The sequence below is a fragment of the Amblyomma americanum genome, chromosome 9 (assembly GCF_052857255.1).
Source record: "Amblyomma americanum isolate KBUSLIRL-KWMA chromosome 9, ASM5285725v1, whole genome shotgun sequence".
NCBI lineage: Eukaryota > Metazoa > Arthropoda > Arachnida > Ixodida > Ixodidae > Amblyomma > Amblyomma americanum.
In genome coordinates this window covers 35,105,932-35,123,626 of record NC_135505.1, presented here as the reverse complement: position 1 = coordinate 35,123,626, position 17,695 = coordinate 35,105,932, and the positions used below count along the sequence as shown (strand labels likewise).

At 46.2% G+C, this 17,695-nt stretch overlaps 1 protein-coding gene across 7 annotated transcripts in view; it reads left to right on the top strand.

Moving 5' to 3' along the window:
• LOC144105750 (arylsulfatase B-like) overlaps positions 1-17,227 on the top strand; it is a 121,832-nt gene extending 104,605 nt beyond the window's left edge. For 5 of the 7 annotated variants that reach the window (XM_077638862.1, XM_077638859.1, XM_077638863.1 and 2 more), the window contains 3 exons: positions 5,106-5,402; positions 12,612-13,129; positions 13,298-13,889. In XM_077638862.1, coding sequence (XP_077494988.1) covers positions 5,106-5,402; positions 12,612-13,129; positions 13,298-13,507 — 1,025 coding nt within the window. In that variant the 3' untranslated portion in view covers positions 13,508-13,889. Of the gene's footprint in view, positions 1-5,105; positions 5,403-12,611; positions 13,130-13,297; positions 13,901-14,037 lie in introns of those variants that run through there. The other 2 variants (XM_077638858.1, XM_077638857.1) reach the window with 2 other exon arrangements.
• Positions 17,228-17,695: the final 468 nt, after the last annotated feature.

Genomic DNA, 17,695 nt, shown 5'->3' with positions numbered 1-17,695 from the left:
ACTGGAAAGGCGTGCCCTACGGCTATGCCTCGGACTCCCAAAATCAGCTTCAAACGCGGTCCATTACCTGAAAGCCCGTATCCCCGATCTCTTTTCCCGCTTCCAACTTCTAATAGTGCGCACTTTCCTCAGGTCCTTTGACCCGGCCCGCGGCGTTAGCATTCCCATTTTTCTATCCCAACCACACCTCTTTTTCACTAATCATTGGCCACGCTATCAGCTTCCGCATGTTAGGTTCACGCAGAATCTGTTAGCCCCGCTTTAGGTTAATCTGATCTCCTTGCAACAAGTTGCAGACAGGCACGCTAACCCCGCCTTCTATTACGACCATATTTTCCCGTCCCATGCGAAACATATGCCCGCCAATATCCGAAGTGTTCTTCTTTCTGAACACCTACAGAATTTTCCTCATCACACTGTTATCTCCACTGATGCCTTCGGCAGCTGTGAGAAGGTGGCGATTGGGATATATTCGCAGGAGCTGGCTTGGAGCTATTCCGTTCGTATCCCTGATTATACTCCTATATACTTCGCAGAGTTTCTGGTCATTGCTTTGGCTCTTCTCAAGCTTCATAGGCATGTAGCACGGGTTCTTATTCTTGCAGACTGCCTTTCAGTTCTAGTCTCTCTCCAAAACTTGGGAAAAGTTTTATTGAATCGTTCGCTTAGGTTTTTTTTGTTCCGCACACAGTGCGGAGATCCGCTTTTTCTGGGTACCTGGCAATCGGATGTCTATGTTAACGAGGTGGCTGATTTATTGGCAGGGTCAGCTCTCAGCGCTCCTGTAATCTACCCCGTCCCTCTCATTCTGTTAGAAACTTCACGTTTCCAGCGCTTCCAACATATTTCAGCCAGCTTGAGTTATCCATTGCTCAGTACCGTTGATTTTCACCACCTAATGTACCCATGAAATATCCGGTGAAGTAAATCAAGGCTTTGTGAGGTGTCAATGACGCTTCTGCGATACAGAATCGCTCACTTAAATTTGTACTTATGCAGATGTGGGTTCGCTGCGACAAAGCTTTCTGTATCATGTGGGCAAGTTGAAACAATTGATCATTTTCGTCTCTTTCGCCGGCGGTTCGGAGTTCAGAGAAAGCAGTATTTGGAGGTCACTCTTTCGAGGTTTGGACTCTCTCTGTCTCTTCCAGTTCTTCTCTCGTTCGGTGAGAGCGCAAAGGGATTCCCGTTACGCAGTGTTTTCGGCCATCTTCATGATTACATAAGTGCAACTGATCGATTACCTTGTTAGCTGTATACAAAATTTTGTCGCATGTCCAAAAGTGCTTGATTCTATTCCTGGTAATTCACATTTCTTTAATTCATTTGAATTTTCCAATTTCTACCTGGATTCAGTCTTCTCACGTCTATTTTTCCCCGCGCAAGTACGTACCTAATTGGCAGTCTCTACTGTACCTTAGTCGATCTCCATGCGTGGGTATATGCCATGTTTACTAAGGTGAAGAAGAAGAAGAAAATAAAAGGGAGACACAGCGGGCCCTACGAATGCTTTAGTAGCGAGAGAACAAACGTAATTACGAACGGGTGCGGCGTGCGAACTCACGAACAAGTGCTTGAGATATCGAACGATTATGCGGGCAATATAGCGAGCGAGAACGAGAAATAAAGAGCGGGCAAACGTGCGATAAAATGCACGCACGCCCATACAAATTAACAAACTTGCGAATGATGAAAGAAGCAAGAAAAAGAGTGGACATCAGGCGCCAGTTCTTCCTTGGTCATCAATGTTAACCCAGTTAAACATGCTACTCTTGTTAAATATTTTAACCCTGTTGAACAAAAACCTGTTAAACATTCAGGGGCTCACATTTTAAGGCGCCTGCAGGATAGCGCATCGCAAGCAATCGGTTGCAAACCAAGGCGCGGTGTTCCAACATTGCTTTCGACTTTGCGAGTGATTAAGAATTTTTTTTTCGACTAGGTTTTGGTTGTTGGAGAATTTGTTGTTCAAGGAGATTGAGCACCCGTATTTTTAAAACCTAGGCTCATGCATTTCTTATTGCATCAAGCGTTTGGAAAAAGAGGTTCGTATATATCGCATGTTACACCTAAGAATTTCTGAACTTCCTAAATATAGACTTTTTCGGATAGAAGACTGTTTTGTCGGCATATCACTGTCAGCCGTGTAGAACATCAGAACACAGCCAATATATGCTATTTAATAGGCTTGTTAACTAATATTCCATAGTTAGCTCTTAATAATTACTGTTAGTTTTAACACTGATTAGAGCTGCGTAGTCTGTTTTATAAGTTATTTGTCAGGTTGCAGAATTCCGGACACGCAGTTACGTTTGGCCCTATGGCCCAACAAATTTTGCCTGCGACTCACTCAGAAACTGCACTAGTAGTCGTCGAAAGAAATAAAGGTGATAAACTCAGTTTTTGGCGAATTGAGATTTACCGTCAAAGCAGTCTTAGAAAAGGCCCACTAACCTATCCCGCTGTGGGAGTGTTAGTGCAGAGAGCAAAGTGTCAACTTGCCCTCCGCATAGCACCCTGGGCTGCTTAGCCCTGAATACAAAGCTGTTTTCAAACGAAGACCCAGAGACGACTCCATTGTAACACCTGACTTCCCAAAGGGATGACAATTGCTCCAGTGTGTTCCAATTTCTGCTCGATAAGATATTTATGGGCATTAGGAATGTAAGGGCGCAATATCAGCGATGTAATTGTACATAGCCGACACGTAAGGTATTTTCGAAAAAGAGTTGGCGTAGCTTTAGATCGACTGTATGAGTCAAATATTACAATCAAAAGGTAGAAAAATAAAAATTCTCCCAATGCTCGGTATCTTACCTCGCACACAAGATAAACCCGCAGGGAATACATGCCACCAAAAGCAAACTGAGGGCAATCCATGCCCCCAAGCGTATAAATACCTTTGAGTTAAACATTTACCAATGTTTGCTAAACAATTACGGGAATTTATTAAATAATTTATCTTCCACGCCTGATCTATGCTACAAGCTACTTCGAAAGAGAAAACGATTGGCCTGGATGATCAAATTCAATGACGAGTTTTTGGCCACGAAACAAATGCTGAACTCCAAGTCCAGCCACTCAGTCACATGATGCAGCAAACAGCTGAGATTGTAATGTGATCTGTCAGCGTACTGCTTTGTAACTTTTTGTTTCATGCGTTACCGAACGGTGTGGAGTATCCAATCACGTTTGTTTCTCACGCCTTGACGCCTGCCGAGAACAACTGCGCGCAGTGGAGATGCTCTAACTCGTATTTTGGCATTGTGTAAAAGCCCAAATTTCTGTTCACAGGAAGTTTTGCTTCTAAAGAGAATCAGAGAAAAGGCATTCCCAACAATTCCGGACAAAAGCACTTTTGAGCGGGAATCCTTTTAGCAAACCTTTTTAATATACTGTAATATTTCACTCCAATACTCAATATATCCGCCGATCACTAGACGGCAGTCTTGCATTTTTTCCCCTAATGACGTTTTTATTAACGTAAAAACGTTCCCCATTGTTTTTTCTTTTGCAGGCTTAACTTGTAGATGCGATCTATAAATACTTTAAAAGAAAGATTTTGCTACATATAAGAAGAATTGACCATTACCTTCAAAATTCGATAGCATTATCTTAAAAATTGCAAAATTTCAAAAATTTTTGCCGAGAATGTTTGAGATTTATTTTGTTTTGATGAAAAGAAATGGCGCAGTAATTGTCTCAGATCTCTATTGTCACCTCAAAAAGGGTGGAAGATGGTAGTGAAAGAAAAAAGAGAAAATGGTGCTTTAGTGGAGAGCTCCAGAATACTTTTGAAAGCCTGGGGTTATTTAAAGCGCACTGACATCGCACAGCACACAGGGGCCACTGTGAAGTTCGGGGCACAGCAAGGCTACTCGTACGATAGCGGCGCTAGATAACAAAGGCGTCTTGAAATATATTTTGTTTTATTTTTTTATTGCAACCTCAAAGGCTCTTTTAAATTGGTATTACATGAGGGAGTGCAGATCAGGGCACATGATTGATTCGATGGATGATTTGACTGATGATGGGTTGGAAAGAAGTAGCAAATTTAGAGCAATAAACATTCCAGTACTGCAAGGGCATTGCAGCTCTAGTTGTTGGTTCTCTGACCAGATAGCTTAGCCCTTGCTGTAGCACGAAGCGTTTCCGAAGACATTGCACTAGGTGGGGAACTAAGAAAAGTGCTCGACTACGCCAGTAGCGGGTGGCCGACAGACACCTGGGACGAACATCAACCATGCTACGTGTTTCGTCTGGAGTCGTTAGTCGAGAAAAACTCTCTCACGCTGGGTCCACAGTCGTCATCCCTAATAAGGTTCAGATAAGAAGTGCTAGGGTTGTTTCATCAGCACCACCCAGTCACTAGGTGTTTTAAAATTTATCAAAAAAATTTTCATTTATATATTCATGTTGTTTTTGGTCATAAGGAGGCGCATTTTAAAACGGACACGAGAAAGGTGTAGAGGACGACGCGCTCTGAAAGCTATGAAGGATTATGTAAGAAAATCCCTAGCATACAAACTCATACAAGAACAGCTCAGCCAACTTCAATCCAACAATAACCATACACGGCAAAATGTTGGCAAAAAGTACATCCAATAAGAGTAAGTCGGGCTGATTGGTATATGTTCAACGAAACGACAAAGCAGAGCTGACAAACGGGACGAGAGAAAAGAATAGACAAGCGCTGCTTATGTCCGTTTCTTGTTTTTGTCGTCCCGTTCGTCAGCCGTGGCTAACAGATAAAGAATTCGGTTTGTAGAAATTTCAGGCCAGCCTGTGACGCTGCGCACGTCAGTCTCGCTCAGAAAATGCAGCCATCAATACATGTTACCAGCCTAACTGCTATTGTTGCTGCAGCATCGGCCTAACGCCGCCTACAGCAACGAAATGCAGCGGTCTTAGCTCGTGTTTCGTGCTAGTGCAAAACAGTAGTTCACAAGCGGAAGTCAGGAAACTTCTCCCCTGCACAGTGGCCAAATAAATGCGGCCGCTGCATTTCTTACGTCAATATCCTATACCGGCGCAGCACCTCCATCACACATTCCTATGTTGAAGGATTGGCTGAAAGCTGCTTCTTGTATGTTATTCCATTCCAGGCACCATAGACGCGCTGGATGAGTCCATCGGGCGGCTCTTCAGTGAACTGCACCAGCGAGGCATGCTATCTAACAGCGTAGTGGTGTTCGCCAGTGACAATGGAGGCAGTCCATGGGGTCCTATCTCTAATGCCGGCTCGAACTGGCCCCTTCGAGGATCCAAGGGAACAATATGGGAAGGTGGCGTCCGCGTGCCTGCCCTGGTCTGGAGCCCACTGCTGCGCAGTCGCCGAGGATATCCTGTCTCCCGATTGGTGCACGCTGTCGACTGGCTGCCCACTCTGTACTCAGCAGCAGGTGAAACTAAACAGCATTTACGTCGGTGTTGCCCTATCACACGCCGCGGTTCCTACGCCGTTCTGCAGTGTAGCGCGAAGCTTTGGGGCAGAATCTCCGCTTGGAAAACTACGTTCCTAGAGTGAAATACCAGAACGAGCACTGCGCTGTCAATGCGTGTCTTGTTAAATAACCCCGGGCATTCGAAATTAATCTGGCGCTCTTTACAAACGGGCGTCAATGACAAAGTGTAGCTGGCTTGGGGGCGTTAAACCACACATTCATTGACCATCGTCATTTGCTTACCCCCTCAGCGCAGAATTTTGTGCGCTTCGTTCCACATCGTACGCTTTCCATTCTGCGTTTTACCGAATTCCTTCAGGAAAAAATATTCTTATTTGTCGTTTTCAATTACCTGTCTAGCTCGTCAACGTCTTTAGAACGACTCCTCCACTGCAGGACAAAGGCCTCTCCCATATCTAATTGACCCTGTTCTTGTGCCAGCTGCGCTCGCCCTATCCCCACAAACTTCTTAGTCTAAACCGCCCTCCTAACTTTCTGCCGCCCCCTGTTAGCTTCCCTTCCCTTGGAATCCATGCTATTAGCAGTAAGGACCATTGGTTATCTTGCCTTTGCACTACAGTGCTGTCCAAGCCCATTTCTTACTCTCTATTTCGACTAGGATGCCATTAACCCATGCTTGATCCCTGGCCCACTCTGCCGTCCGACATTACTTGGACATGATTTCGGTTTCTCCGTGCAGAACGCCTCCATTAACTAAGGCAAGAAAAATCCATCGTAACGAGAACTTTTCCGCTGCAGCCGATAACATTGGGACCATTTTAGTGGAGATCCCGCCAATGTAAATATGAGATGTTCTTCTGGGCTCCAGGCAAGCTGATATCCGAAAACCTTTCACGCGTGTGCACGACACGTCCGGCTCCAGGAGCACGTTTGATATGCGCTGAATCATTCCACCAACAAAAGCGATTGAGCATGGCGATTTTCCGTGAGGAGGTCCCCCCTTATACTCCTAGTCGGCTAATTGAAAGGTCTGCAAGGATGGCATTGCCATATTGATTCGCTGAGGATTCTCAGTTGACAACAAAGAGGACCCTTTTTTGTCACTGCTTTGTTGACCGGCGCAGAGCGAAGCAAAACGTGAAGGGAATGCTGGAGGCGTCAAGAAAAGATGCATTAAAAAGAAGCGCAAGCAGTTTTTCAGGATCTGAGGAAGTATTTGGAAATCACTTATTTGAATGTTAATGTCCTCGCAATGAAATTGTGCATAGTAGAAACCTAAGACAGCCGCGTCGGATGCATAGATGCAGGTTGCGTTCTGTAAAACTGATATCGGAGATGTCTGCGATAAGCGTTGATAGTGAGAAGCCCTAAATTGCGATATCTAGTGATTCACCAACGCGCGGTACTTTGTAGGAGCGTGTTTTTTTTTGTTTATGGTTTATGGGTGTTTAACGTTCCAAAGCGGCTCAGGCTATGAGAGACGCCGTAGTGAAGACCTCCGGAAATTTCGACCCCCTGCGGTGATCGTGCACACGTGCACTACCACGCACAACGTGCAGTGAGGTCGCAGAGTACACGAGCCTCTAGTTCAATAAAGATGTAGCGCAAAGGAGGCGAGCACGGGAATGGCGCTACATCTTTATTCAAGTATGTGTCACCAACTAGCCCAGCAACAAGTTTTATTGAACGAGCCTCTAGTATTTCGCCTCCATCGAAACTCGACTGTCGCGGCCGGGATCGAACCCGCGTCTTTCGGGCCAGCAGCCGAGCGCCATAACCACTCAGCCACCGCGGCGGCATAGGAGCGTGGTGTTGATTTACAAATATTGTCTTAAATAAATGTTGATGATCTTAAAACGCCACATTGAATCTGGTTTATGGTGTGTGAGGGTTTAAAGTCCCAACGTGACTCCGGCTGTGAGAGGCGCCGTACCGAAGACCTTCGGAAAATTCCACCACCTGGGGTTCTTTAACGTGCACTGACATCGCACGGTACACGGGCTTCTAGAATTTCGCCTCCATCGAAATTCGACAGCCGCGGCCGGGATTGAACCCGCGTCTTTCGGGCCAGCTGCCGAGTGCCATTACCACTCAGACACCACGGTTTTTTTTTTTTATTGACTCAGCCACCGCGGCGGCTACCACAAATCTGTATCGTACATAAGCCCATGCACTGCAATTGCTCAACGGCACAACTATCAGCCACTGTCGCTAGCCACTTAGCCCTCCGACAATATCGAGACCACTTTTTAAAGTATGCCTGGCGCGTGCTTGATAAGGGTTTCAGGCATTTGAAGAGATAGCCTTTCGGCCCACACTCAGGGAACGTCGCGTCCGGCGTCTGCGTACCATGAAGCAGCACACTCTAACCACTCCTTGGAAGCATGCGCTGTACGTCTTCGTTTTCCACTGTTTTCGATTAAACTAATGAAATACACAACACAGACCACATCCCTGCTGCTGAAAGGCGTGCTTGTTCTTGTTGAAAAGGTTCCTTTTTGTTTGATCCTCATGCAAGAAACAACCACTGTACTAAAGTTCGCAAGTTCTTCTTTCCTGCCTCATGCGTGCTTCGTAGCATTTCCGCAGTCTTTCCTCTCTCTCGGCCATTGATCTACATAAGTTACTAAAGGCGGCTCATAAAATGTTCTCGCCTTTATATAGGCCGCATCATCTGCCTAGTAGTGTCAGCATCCGCCTTCTATGCGGCAGGTGCGGGGTTCGACCCGTAGTATAACCAGCACCCAGCGATTGTGCAATACGTACGAACTTCTCTTCGCCTGGTGCTCGGTTCTTTTGGAGTGAAATAATTCAAAATTGTCAGTTTGATCCCATCTTGCCTATATAAAAGATAACTTGTGCAATAACCCTCTTCAGTCAAGGCTGCTTTTGTGCTAATAAGCGTATCATCATAATCATTTCTATATTTGCATAAGAAACATTGCAGCAGATGGGACCAAGAAAAGAAGGGACATACACGGGCGCTCACTGTTAACTGAAAGCAATTTATTGCAGCAACGGCAATGTATAAAAAACCCACACATGATAACAACATGAAACCTTAAAACTAGGTGGTAAGATTCTTAGCAATCAACCATCAAGAAATCTGATTTCTTTTCAAGTTAAAAGAAGGAGTGCTGACGCACTTCTTCCCTCGTTGATGAATGTATATGCCTCAAATAATTCACGTTCAAGCTGGTTCTTGCAGCGTTTAAGAACCTTGTTCCTGTCAGAAGTGGCAGTGCACTGGCATGTGGTCACGTGTGCAGGCAAGTTCTTTCTTGCGCCATCTTTTATATCTCTATTAGGCTCTCTGAGCCTGTCCTGCAAACAGCGCACAGTTTGCCCTTTGTATGATGATGCACACGATAATGGAATATCGTAGACGACTTTGTACAATCAACGAAAGCTTTTGCGTGTTTCCCCACTATTATGCCAACGTATCTGCTAGGTTGATCAACTTGCAAAGTTTTTTCCAGTTTGTTTGGGCCGCCGCGATGGCTGAGTGGTTTTGGCGCTCGGCTGCCGGCCCAAAAGACGCGGGTTCGATCCCAGCCGCGGCGGTCGAATTTCGATGGAGGCGAAATTCTGCAGGCCCGTGTACTGTGCGATGTCAGTGCACGTTAAAGAACCCCAGGTGGTCGAAATTTCCGGAGCCCTTCACTCCGCGGCGTGTCTCATAGCCTGAGTTGCTTTGGGACGTTAGACCCCTAGAAACCAAACCGAACCAGTTTGTTTGGCGCAGAGAATGCACGAACTAGCCCGGTTTACTCCTTTGTTGGATCATTTCTACCCTTCTCCGAAATGTCTTAGAGAGAAAGGAGGATAACAGGTAAGGGATCAGAAAGCAGCATGTAATTTAAGGTTCAGACAAATGCAAACGATACGTTCTACCGCTCTCGTCTCAGCCCCACTTAGCTGCACATCTACACGTCTAGCACGCGGGCCGCCGACACACCGACCCTTCACATTGCTTCCCTTCCCCTGCATTCACCGCGAATTCACGTGGCCATTTTGGAATGATAACACTGACATTTCCGACGACGTTGTGCTCGACAGCGGTCATGTTGGTTCATCTCAGCCAGCTGTTTCCGCATTGGCGCCGCTAATAGCCTATTGACCTTGTCGGTTTTTTGCTGTCGGCACTGTGAAACGCTAAGCCGGCCTGAGCTCCCTCGAGTTTTTTCTTCAAGGGATTAATTTTGCTTTTCACACTGATGCTTTCATTCGGTGTTCCAGTAGCATAGAGACGGCGGAGCCCGGTGCTACTGCCTCTTGTCACTGTTCTCAAGCCGCCGCTGGGTGCTACGTTGCAACCAGAGGCAGTCAGTGCTCCCGTTAGCTTCGCGAGCCGGACCTAGCCGCCCAGGAATGGTTATCGCGCTTGCTGAAAGCGTTATCGCTACCACTTACGAGGAACGCGAGTGCCCGGAAAGGCGGAGCTGAAGCTTCAAGTGGCTACCACACTCTGAGCACGAGTACACGTAAATGGCAGTAAAAAGAGAGCAAGTTGACGAGAACAGAAAACAGGTTGGTTTGTAGCGGTTTAACGTCCCAAAGCAACTCAGGCTATGAGAGACGCCGTAGTGAAGGGCTCCGGAAATTTCGACCACCTGGGGTTCTTTAACGTGCACTGACATCGCACAGTACACGGGCCTGCAGAATTTTGCCTCCATCGAAATTCGACCGCCGCGGCCGGGATCGAACCCGCGTCTTTCGGGCCGGCAGCCGAGCGCCATAACCACTCAGCCACCGCGGGAACAGAAAAACAGGGCAAGTTGGAACGGATTCATCTTAAAGCAGGGCGAAACAGGACGTAGTGCAAGAAGGGACGAGACGAGCGCTATCTAGCAACTGATTTTTTTTTATTTCTAGAAGGGTTAGTTATATATGCACTAAACACAACAACCGAAACAAATGAAACACATCATAAAATCGCAAAAACCCTTAAATACCGTACACGCACGCAGCATGAGGTTAATTGCATCATCTTAACAACGCCAGCCAGCACTCTTAACACATGACATGCACCTGCTATCAGCCAGTCGCCAAACATTCCCCGAGAGCGCGATTCTCTTTTTCCACGAGATGGATAGAAGGCGAAGCGACACATGTGTCCGACTACTGCCTTTTCAGAAACGCCTCAACCAACTCCCTTCATGTCCGACCTGGTTGACTGAACAAGATATTTGTCCTGTCCAAATGGGGGAAACAACCTTTACACTTCCGGCAGTGCACAACAAGGTTTGACGAAACTGCTCGTTTCACTGATCTGCGGTGTTCAAACAGTCGTTCGTTTATACAACGGCCTGTCTAGCCAATGTATGTCTTGCCGCAGAAAAGCAAGATGGATTAAACAACTCCGTAGTCGCAGTCGACGAGCGGTTTTTTTGTGTGAAACTGCATTTATTCCTCGCTTGGTCATCTCGGCACTCGAGCTTCTTCCTTACTGCGCTGCAGACTCTGCCCAGCTTATTCTTAGCTCTGAAAACTACTTTCACCCCGCCATCTCGCCCCTACCTTCTTCAACCGGTGTGACATTCCATGTATGTACGGAATCCCCACTGTTCTTCTTAGCACACCGTCTTTTTCTTTTGCGAGACTATCGCCCCTAGTCAGTATCCTTTCTGACATCTGGGCCAGAGCCACATCCAAAAAACCGGCGTCCTTAAGCCTCTGAACCTGCCCATGGAAGCTAGTCTCAACCCTATGGGAACACTATTTCCGCAATGAAGCCTTGAGACATGAAGTCGCTATTCCCACCTTGACTAACTTAGAGTGCTCTGAATTGTAACTGAGGAGCGGCTTAGCTGTTCTTGGGTTATATTCCCAACACGTTCCTGTCTCATGGCACATGACTTGCAAGTCAAGGAACTAATTAGAACCGGAGTCCGATGTTTCAAACGTGAAACCCAAGCCCTTGCTCCTCTCTTTGAAAGTCTTAATGACATCGGTAACACTCCTGGGGATCCCTTGGTTTAGAAACACTAAAAAATCATCGACATAGCGAAACACTTTCACATCTAAGACCTTAAGATATTCATCCAGTCTCATGAACATCTTGCTCAGGAAAATGTCAGTTAACACCGGGCGGCCCGAGACCCAATACAAACACCAGAACGTTGGATGAAAACTTTTCCACCCCATCCAACGAAACTCAAACGTTAGTAAAAGGACAAAAGTTCAAGAAAGCTCTCCACAGAAATGCCGCAATTGGCAATGAATCCCCGTTTGTCGTTATCCTTGACAATGCAGTCCTCGACGTTCTTCAACAGCTGAGCATGGGGTAGGGAGTAAAACAGATCTTCCACATCCATGCTAAAGGCATACTGCCTCTTGTCCTCCATCCGTGACAGGAAATTAACTACCTCAGAAGAGTTCTTCACCATAAAATGGTCGGACAGCTTAAGGGAGCCTTAATGCCGCTGCAAGTAGCCTGAAACAGCATGCTCCCAGGTGCCACGCTCGGATACTACTGCCCGAAAAGGGACATCGGGTTTGGAGGTCTTCACCGTGAAAAACAGGTCCAACACCGTACCTTTGCTATTGTCCACGGTAGCATACATTCTATCCAGGCTCATTCCTTACAACATACTCATCGCTAGCATCTTGGGGCAGGAGGCCACAAAGCCACTGTATAAAATTCTTTTTCAAAGGTTCTTCCACCTTCGTGGTGGACACACTTTCTGGTGCAAGAACAAAGAACCCTTCTATGTCAGAAAGGAGAGGCCTCAAGCCTTCAGCTGCCAATTAGTTAATCAATCCCTTCATACGTTTTGACGCCTTTTTGCCCTTGTAGTTGGGGACGATTTCTGAGCACTCCTTGACACACCTTGATGGACGCGAAGGCAAACTCTGCAAAAACGCGATTTTATTGTGTTTTTTTTTTGTTTCGGTTGTTGGCGTTGGTGCCTATATAACTAACCCTTCTAAAAATAAAAAAAAATCAGTTGTTAGCACTCGTGTCGTCTCTTGTTTCTTCCACTACGTTCTGTGTTTCGCGCTGCTTTAAGATGGAGTAAGTTGTACCCAGATGCGCGCTATACGTAAACCGTCGGCACAGCAGACATGCTAGGGCAGGCTGTGTTGTGAAAGTGGTGCGCGTCTAGATAAAATCTTCCTGCTTGGCTCATTGTGCGTTTATACAGCTCAGACAGTATAAGCAACAGCTCAGGGCGTTTATTTCCTGACTATTTTTGTGAGCAGGTGGCGACGCGGCTGATCTCGGCACGTTGGATGGTCTGAACTTGTGGCCCTGGCTGCGAGACAAAAAACCACGAAAATGGACCTTATGGCCGCGCAACGAATTACTTGTCAACGTCGACGTTCTCTCGGCCCAGTCAGCGTACCGAGAAGGCGACTACAAATTGGTGTCCATCACCAATCCCGCAGGAAAGGATGCTTCCTATCTTTTCGGGGACCCGGCCTTCAGTCAGCACATCCCCACGCCAGGAAAGTCCCCGCCGTGCGGTGAAGCGACAACGGCGAAAGATCTCGATGCCCTGATGACTTCGTCTCTTGTGTGGAAGACGCTCCAGCGGTTCTACAGTGACTCAGGTGGCCTGAAGCCATTGCCTTCCGGATGGCGTGAGGTTACTGCTCTGCATTGCAACCCTGAGAATTCAACGCTTTTTGGTCCAGAAGGACCGCGTGAGGGCTACTACCTGTTCGACTTGAGACAAGACCCATGCGAGGTCAATGACTTGTCCTCTCGCCTACAGTCGGTAAGAATTCGTTGCGAGACCGCCTTGTGATGCTGTATGCAAGCGAAAGCACTGACAATGGTTAATGATGTGTCCACGTTATAATTATCGCTCTGTTTAGATACGTCACCGTGCCAATTGCAGGAAGCTCCAGCACGAGCAGGTTGACTCTGCCACCGTTCCGTGCAGGCACGACACGCGAGCTGTGTCCCTTCTGCTGATCGCGCCATACAGCTCCAGCAACAAACCAAGACTTCTTTTGAGCTTCCTCCTCTATGCGTGTGTGACGTCAAAGCTGTAGAAACGCGCCTTTTGCTAAATGATATTCGAAGGTGTTTGGCTGGATGCTCCGGTGCCTGTGGCAGCCGATCGCGATCACAATTTGTATTTCATTATTAAAACTCAAGCATTGCAGCGTGTGAGAGCACAAGCATCCCGAATGCTCACAGCTAACTGATATTCACTTAGACGTTGTCCAGTGCACATCTGGCTCTTCCTGGGCTCGCTCTTTGTTTCCAGTGTTGTGTACTCGTCTACTAGATGACTTTCTTTACCATAACTGGTGGTGATTCGTTTCATATGATGTCAGTCTTTGAATACAGCTCAAAAACTGCTCAAGTGTGTTCCTGTAAAGACCGACAGCGGTTCTATACACGCATAGTTCGTTGAAGATCAATGGTGCTCTACTAGAGAACACTGGGATTATATCCTTTGATGTATCTGGCCTCAAAGCAATTCTTATTGAGCATAAACAGTGTCATGTCCATGGCGTTCTTTAAACCTGCTGGAACCGGGTAGCCTTCTGAGTAGTGCCTGCGCACTGCCGACCAATTAGCTGTGCAGGCCTGCGGGTCTATAGAATGGGTGTCTACCAGCGTCAAAACAGATCAAACATGAACGTCGTTCTGCCTTCCCTCCCTGAATTTCAGGTGCTGGCCGAGATGGCCCAAAAGTTGAATTCTTACGCGGAAGCAGCCCAGCCACCGAAGCACCACGGCCCGGTTCCGAGGGGGCTGCCCGAGGTCAACGACTGCGTCTGGGCTCGTTTCGAGGACACAGCGCAGACACAGAGCCGCCGCTGTCCTTGCCCGAGGCGCAATTGCTTAGCCTGATACTGTGCACTATGATTGGCCAAGGGCCTTATTGGTGCGAAAGCATTTCCAGCCGCACTTTCCTTCTTTCAACGAAGTCTGCGTGAAGCCTCTGAGTAGCAAGTGTAGCAGGCTCACTGGGTCAGTGGAGAGATCAACCGCGCTTTGAGTAGGCGGTGGCGACCACCTACAATTTGAGGTAGTTATGCTTGTTTCCTGAAAGATTACGTGCTAAATTGTAAGCTTGTGCTTTGGGGAAAACTCACTACATCTAGAGAGGAAGCCTCCGGATGTAGGAAGCTTGCTTTCAATATGCATAAATGGTCAGACCGCCTCATGCAGGAGTCTACAACTGCGCCTAATGATTTCCATCTGTCCACAATTTCAGTAAGTTTATTTTCTAGTTTTAATTCACAGTAATTTCCAGGCTAAGAGGCCGAAAGACGACAGCCTTACTCTTGCTGGAGTTAACTACAAAACCATTAGATCTCGGTCATCTATGACGGGCACAAAAGATCAGATTTCCTCACTTAATTAGTTCATCGGCAGTGGAGCCACTGAAGAGTAAGACTTGTGTCGTCATAAAATTGAACCAAAAGGAAAATATACTTGTAATCTTCGAACCTAACGACCTTCATACTCATGCTTAAATAACACCGAAAAAGTTGACAAGCAAGGCCATAGACTCCATAGCTCACGAGTTTACAGAATAGTATTTCATGATTAAGAAGTATAGAATGTTTTTTTTTAATTGACATACATACCGAGCGTCAAGTTTTGAGCTTTAATATTCCTTAAAAGATCTTCTTTTTCAAGAGTAAAGCGAAGTGAATGGACATGACCTTTACAAAAAAAAATTGGTTCTGAGTTAATAAGGAATCTTGAGCGAAACCTGTCGTTCCACTTAACACTGCTTTTTTGAGAGCCTTAGAAAACACAGAAACCATAGAAATGAACTAATTTTTCACCTTCTTCTCACCACCCCCTTTGAAAATGACGTTTATTTTTCCGTCTTTCAATCATGAAGAAAATACACCTGATGTGAGTGACAGACTGAAAATATAGCATAGGTATATAGCGCTAACAAACACTGAAAACACTTAACTCGCTTTATTTGTAGCAAATAGAAGTCAATAAAACTTGTTGATATTAGTGTCATTATGACAATACAATCTTCCTCGCTGTCAGATAATTGAAAGCAAACGTTTACAACCCTTTATCTGACACAAAAGCAACAGCTTCATGGACGCAACCATTGAGTCTAAAGCTTGTAAAGAAGTCGCTAAATTTGCCTGCCGAAGATCGACAGGATTCGAAAGAGCTATCTATCATAAGGTGACCCAATTGTATGTTTTTGTTCTCTTAGAGCGAAATCACTACTTCTCCCGTTCTTGATGGTAATTTCAGTATGCAGAATGAACTCGCGAGGCAGCGGAGCGAGAAATAAAAATAATAAAATACTCCTGCCGTTCTTCAAGGTCATGTGGGTATGCAAACCGATTTTTTTCAGGAACAAGTCATTTAAAGGCTCCAAACAATTTCGGACCGTTACTGCTCTCGATGCAACGCGACTGGTAGACAAGTTTAGACCTTCGCAGATCTTTATTTCGCTCATTAAAATATTTTTGCAAGCACTTCTGGCCTCAGGACTCCGTGTGGACATAAAACAATTGAAGAGCTTGGATTTATGATCGATCATTTAAACGTGCACCAGAGACACACAAGACTAACCAAGTATAGCGTTCGACAACCTCCTCTTTTAGGGAAACCACTTATTGTAAATATCTCACAACATGTTTAGTAACAGCTCATATGAGTCAACCACTGAAGAAGAGGCAATAACACGGCTTCGCTCCGCAACGCATACCATTGGGGACAAAAACTCCAGTACGCATAGCCGGGAATAAAAGCCCCGTTATTCGGCGGTTGATTAAAGCCAAACTTTCTGAAGTGATAGTCAGCGTCACGTGATCCAATATGAGGAAGTGAAAGCAGAAATTTTTTGGCAGGCGTATCACCTATGGACTTAGTTCTTTTTTTCTGGGCTTGCAGACTTTTGTCACCGATAGTACACAATAACAAACTTTGGCAAGAGTCGCATCAGCTATAGAACATCATCATCATAATCAGCCTGACTACGCCCACTGCAGGATTAAGTCCTCTCCCATATCTGTGGAATAACCCTGTCCTGTGCCAACCGTGGCCACTCTATCCCCGCAAACTTCTTAATCTCATCCGCCCACCTAACTAAATGTTTGCCGCGACTATGCCGTGACTGAGTTTCGCACCCTCTAACGTTGAGCACTGCACATCATTATCTTCATCAACTTTCATCTGTTGCGCGAACAGATCATGTCAGCTTAACCTCGATGAGAGCGTAAGCTCAGTTTAATATCGTCGCGAGACGTGCTGACAACCCAGCAAAGCAAGGCCTTGAGCCAGTCAGGCTAAACATATGCTTTCGCACGTCTATTCGGTTTGACCACGTTAAAACCTTACCCCTTTTTGGTGCGTAGCTTCTCACAAGCGAATGGAGCGATCAGGCCCTGGATTGGATTGCATAACAATTATTTCGTCACAAGGCAAAATGCATATGATCCGTGCTAGGTTGCTATCAGTACACGGCTGACAGCGACCTGAGTAGCCCATTCAATGGCCCGGGCTTGAACGCCCGTGTGTGTGGGCTGACCAGAACAGCCTCCCATTGCTGGAAAGTAGGAACTTGTATTAAAGATTCCGGTGGCTGCTGCTCTTTACATTTCAATTATATGTGATCGTAAGCGGCTATTTCACCGCATAGTGTGCATTCCAGGTCTTAATTACCGCGATAGAATTTCGATAGTAAGTGAGGAGTCATTAAGGAACGCGTCTGGAGTCGCCTCCAGGTGGTCTCCTGCTCTTTATCTAAGGTTTTCTCTGCAGGGGGAAGATTGTTTTTTCTAGTTTAAAAGGACTCTATGATGCTGTGTGAAAGCGCCGCTGCATTGTATTCGAGTGATTGATTAAAAATTATGAAACGAACTTGAACACGTGCATAGCTTCCGGGAGGCATCACCAAACGAGAACGATGAGCAACAAAAAGCATACACGGCTGCCAATGAGCTGCTAGTGGTCTCCTTTCTGCCTTGCCTTCTCCGGGGGTGCATCAAACCATAACGCCAAACCAAAATCTCGGTTAATTTTGTTACGGGAGCCAAACAAGGCCGGTTCACGCCAGGCGTACCAGCCGTACCGAGTCAGTTCCCGACGATGATGATGATTATTATGATGATGATGTCCTCAGGCTGAATGGCACTTATCCCCGGCGGGGGATTGGCCAGGGTGCATTGCTGATGCAAACGCATGCATGGGCAAGGAGTGTAGTAATTGGGTAATTTTGTGACGAAGACTCGAATTTGCATTAAAAAAGGTGGTAAAAAAACGGAAATTAAAAGACTGTGAATTCACATTCTAGCATAGGAATCCACCTGATGCAATTATATATCCGTAATTAAAA